At 37.2% G+C, this 4,975-nt stretch overlaps 1 protein-coding gene across 1 annotated transcript; it reads right to left on the bottom strand.

The window, feature by feature from the left end:
• Positions 1-221: 221 nt before the first annotated feature.
• Positions 222-3,702, bottom strand: LOC141633502 (uncharacterized). Its single transcript, XM_074445964.1, has 2 exons — positions 3,413-3,702; positions 222-620 (listed from the first exon to the last, which is right to left on the bottom strand). Exons 1-2 carry the CDS (start codon positions 3,608-3,610, stop codon positions 447-449), a joined length of 372 nt encoding a protein of 123 aa, XP_074302065.1. The 5' UTR covers positions 3,611-3,702; the 3' UTR covers positions 222-446.
• Positions 3,703-4,975: the final 1,273 nt, after the last annotated feature.

Below are 4,975 nucleotides of genomic sequence, written 5' to 3'. Positions count from 1 at the left end.
TTTCCCTAGGCTGCCACTTAGGATTTCTACACTTTTTATGTTGCCATGTAGACTTTTTAGATTTGCCTTTAAATTATATTTATAGATAAGGACAGTTTATGAACTTCTACAAGACCTAGATTAGTACTCTGTATTTTCAAGAAATTTTCGGTGACACTACTGATAGCCGGCTGCTCCATCATACCCAGATTCATCAGAAAAACACACATACAAGCTTGAAATATACAAAATGAAGGCATTGTCCTTGAAGACAGACTTTATTGAGTTCCCTATAGTCTTAAAGACAAGCAAGGTTTGCTTACAATGCTCTTCCATCATAATATACACAAGTTTTAACAGGATAAACTGAAAGCCATCAAAGATTTCATATTGGTTATCATGTCTTTGTTCATCACTTTCTAATTAACTCAAAAAGGGGCATTACAACTGAGCTCCATGATACGCAATTACTTGGCAGGTTCCGAGGAATTTTGGTTAGGGATAGGTTGAATCCTCACATATGGTTTTCGGGTCAATGTTTCACCTTTCAAAGCAGCCACATATCTGTCGTTTGTGTCTTTCTTCTCCTTCAGTTCAGTCAGATACTCAGCTAACCTCTCTTTGTTCACTTGTCCCATCATCTGGATCACAAAATACATGAAAGTATAGTCATAAATCTGAATGAAAATGCATTATTTTCCCGGAAAGTTGCGTAAACAAAAAACATTACACCAATGAGACGAAGGCTTCTGCCTGAAACAAGGGCATGGGATCTGGACGTATAAAGTCTCGCCTTAGTCTTGAAAGAACATGAATGCTGTTTCTAGATAGAAACTTGAAAAAAATAAATCCGAAGTCGGCATTATTTTAGCTGCCTAGCTGCAGCAAGAAAAGTCAAAGCCGGGATTTTTTAAGAATATTTCAAGTGCATAGTTGTGTTCTTAAGGCCTTGTTTGGGTGTTCGGATACAATTTTCCTGCAAATCTTTCCTAAGGTAGGATTTTGATTTGTTTTGGAGGACTCCCCCTCCATTTCCCTCCACAGTCCACCCTCATTTGCTAACCAAATAAGAGATTTTATATCCCTTACTCACCCTCCCCTTCCTTTCCCTCCAGATCCCTTCATCCAAACAATCCCCAAGTCTTATTTTTTTAAAACTGATTCATAATCTCATAGCAGCTCTTGGCTATGTTCTAGTTGTATGTTCAAGATTCACAAACCATATTGAGCACCCAAAAAGCTCGATCAGCAGGATACGGAGCATGAATAAAATCCCAGAGTTTAGCTTCTGTGCTCGCACGGCCAGGCAAAAATAAATGATGGGCTAGGCTCGTAAGCAAGGCAGAAGCTGCTGTAGTTTAGTTAGTGTGGTCCAGTGCCAGGTGCGTGGTTGCGGTAGGATAATCGAACATAACAGTGAATAAAACCAGATTCCCAATCCAACGTACAAATTCGGTTCAAGTTACTGTCTTGTGCCTGTATTTGGACTCTCGTTATAAGCTTGCATTTGTTGAGTAATGTTATGGTAGTCTTTATGATGAGGTATGCACTACAGAGATTACAAGAGGAAGGGTGAGCTATATGATGTGCGTACTTAGCGGCTCGATCAAAGTGGGTGAGCAAGGCAGATGATAATGTGAACAATATGGGTGTCAGTGCTAGATTCTCTCCTGATTAAAATGAGAGTTACCTAACTTTGGTTTTAAAATGACAATACCGGAAGCGTATGCATCTCAACATCATCTATACTTAAAAGAAAAGAACCATTGAATACCAAGATGTTTCAGGCAGAAGGTATAATCCAAATTGAAAAGAAGAAGCGGCTCTCATCAGGGTCCTCTCTTGCTAGTAAGGTTTCAGCGGTTCAGTTCCAATTTGTTGCGGCACGTACGCCGTCAAGTAAAGAGTGGATTTCACACATCGACGCAGCCGAGTGGTTCAAGCTAGTGTTAACTTCAGAAAACGATCTTCGATTTCTATAGGGCTTTCATCCGTCCTTTCAGGTACACTTCTTGGAATGTTGCAGTGGCTAGAAGGGCTAAGAGAAAGGAGTATCACTTCTTCTATTTTAATGACCAATATCATCCTCCTATTAAAAAGTGTCGTATTTCTACTTGGTTAGCTACTCTTGTACTGGTTCTCTAGTAGTCTACGTGAATCGGTGCTCCTATGTTTTTGTAAGACGTTTTCTTTTAATCACAGTTTATTGTTGTCAAAAAAAAAAAAAAGAACCATTATTACAATCCTCAACTTAATATATCGAGTTTTTGGAAAGTTCGTTTCAAATCATAATCTAGTAAGGAGGTTTGCACATTAGAATAAGAATTGGCGTTGATCTCTTAGAGGTGATCATTGTACCATACAATAGAGTACATTATGTTATCCAATAAGGTGGTTAGCACATTGAAATAAAGAACATATGGTCTTATGCATGACTTAGCAAGTTGGAACAGTGACATATCAAAAATGATGTAGCGAGAGATGAAGTTCATTGTCTTTAATATGATCATAGTTTATCAAGTTTAGTAATTTAGTGTCTATTAATGTCCTATCCTTAGGATATAAAACCATGCCCTTAACAAAAATGAGCATTTACGATGACTGTATGAAGGTCGGTCCTTATCAACCTTTCGGCAGCATTAGCAACTAATAACATACAAACTAACAAGACTTCAACTTTGACAACACTAGTTAATAATAGTAGACACTAAATAAAAGGGAATTTAAAGCATATAACCATTTCGATGAGCACAAAGTAAAGAGTCCCCTAGGATAGGAAGCTAATCAACCTCCACTAGGAAACCTTCCCAAGAGATCACCTATGCAAAGACTACTTTCCAACAAACACGTTTAGGTCTGGAGTTCATAGGCCATGAGAAACCGGAAATAAAATGTCATTTTGTTAATATTAGTAGTATTTTAAATTTTGAAACACTAGTCATTTGCGCTTACCAAAATAGATCTCTTAAATTAAAATGGGGAATTACATACACAATATAGACACACAATAGACAATATTGCTACCTCTTGCCTCCCATATCTTACAAATTCCCACCTTATAAAACCAATTTCAGTTGCCTTCCCTGTACTTACAAAGAAAACTAACCTATCGAAAACTTAAAAGACGGATCTTTCCACAACTACAATGGCAGTAGACAGCTAAAAGCTTAAAGATACAAAATTTGAGGAACCAGAATGTGATATCAACACCAAAACACAAAACACCCACAACTGTCTATCAAAAACCCACATAAATTACTACTCCGTATCTATTAAGCGCAATTCCGGCATTAGTTTCCTCATATTCCGTCATTTTCAATCAAAACAAGCATAACATACAACGACCTAAAACAATGAATTTGATACCCTAATTAATGGCAAACAAAATAAAGATGATGAAAAAAGAAGAAGAGGGGGAATAAAAGACACAAACCCGGGTATCGGGGCGAGAGTTACGACGAAGATGAGCTTCAAGCTTTTCATTGCTGGAACTAGTGACTTGCATGACACCATAGCCGACAATACCAGGAATAACACCGCAAACCATGGCAAAGGTGAAGAAAAAGGGCTTTGAATCTCGAGTTTTGGTGACTATCCACCTCCATGACGAGCTCTTCCACAATATATTCATCCTTCTTTACTTCTTCAGATATCAAAGTTGAAACCACCGTCTCTTGTGAATCTTGTAATGTCGTGAAATTTCTAGGGGATTCAGGTCTTCGATTTGGGATTTTTCATGACGTGCTAAAACTTGGGCTTCTGGTTAATGACCCGTATCCGTTTCGTGACACAACATTTCAAATTTTACAAGACAAAGACATGGTAGAAAAATAAACGGAAAATGCACACGGTGCTCTTGAGGTTTGCCATTTGCACGAAATACCCAAAATTTGGATCCGAAAAATTTAAGAGATCATAATTCGTGTTTACGAGATCGGAATGTGACGGTTTTTTTTTAAATCGATCGTCTTTTCTAGAACTACGATTTGAAAAAAAATTGTCGTTTTTGGATAGCGTGGCTAAGAGTTTTTGTATGTCAAAGTTTTTTTGACCGAATAAACTTTGACTGACTATCTCTTGGTCACGAATTCCAAACTCGATTTTTTTTCAAATCGTAGTTCTCGAAAAGACGATTTATTTGAAAAAAGCATCACATTCCAATCTCATAAATACGAGTTATGACCTCTTATAGTTTTCCGGACAAAATTTTGGGTATTTTGTACAAAATGGCAAACCTCAAGAACACCATGTGCATTTTCCCAAAAATAAATATACATATTAAAATAAGGGTTATTTGTTGGGAATAATCTCAACTATGCCTGTTCTGCTCAAAATAATCCCAACTTTTCAATAACCTAGAATAATCTAAATTATGCTATCATTTAACTTTAATCGCCTCAAGTGAAGGGCAACCTGTTTAACAGGTCACCTTCATCTTCAGTCAGATTAAACCCATTAATTTACCCATTAACCTCCCTTACGGCCTCCGGTGTCATTCAGAAATTTTTCTTCAGTGACTATCCTCCATATCATCTTGTCACTGCCGCCTTTAATCTTCAACCTCAGATTTTCTTCCGATCACTTTCATCTCTCTCTCTCTCTCATCCTAATTAATATAATCTTGTACTCAATTTCTCTGCTATTAATTAAGAAGTTGACTAAGATTCAGCATGGAAGATTTGAGAAGAGCAAATTGGGGATTTCTATTCAAGAACTAGGGTTTTACAAATTAGTGCATATGTTAAGAGGAATGGGGAAATGAAATCCTTTACCCAAACACTGTCTTACCTAATTTCATCTCCATTGATCTATCTTCTTCATCGCCATATGTGAAAGGAGAGAACTGATCAGATGACACTCTCAAATTGTTAGGGTACAAATAAGAGGTGCTCCCATATATGAAACTGAAAGGTACCGAGTCCTGAATAATTATGAAATTGAGGGAGAGTTATACCATGAGTTACAGTAAAAAGAACATAAGGTATTAAGGTGTACT

This window comes from Silene latifolia, chromosome Y (assembly GCF_048544455.1).
Source record: "Silene latifolia isolate original U9 population chromosome Y, ASM4854445v1, whole genome shotgun sequence".
Taxonomy (NCBI): domain Eukaryota; kingdom Viridiplantae; phylum Streptophyta; class Magnoliopsida; order Caryophyllales; family Caryophyllaceae; genus Silene; species Silene latifolia.
This window is presented reverse-complemented; position numbering and strand designations above follow the sequence as displayed.

Excerpts from the sequence above, each read along its gene's own strand:
- LOC141633502 (XM_074445964.1), bottom strand. The coding sequence starts at position 3,610 with ATGAATATATTGTGGAAGAGCTCGTCATGGAGGTGGATAGTCACCAAA. Across the intron at positions 621-3,412 it reads ACTCTCGCCCCGATACCCGG|ATGATGGGACAAGTGAACAA; the intron begins GTTTGTGTCTTT and ends TTTGTGATCCAG.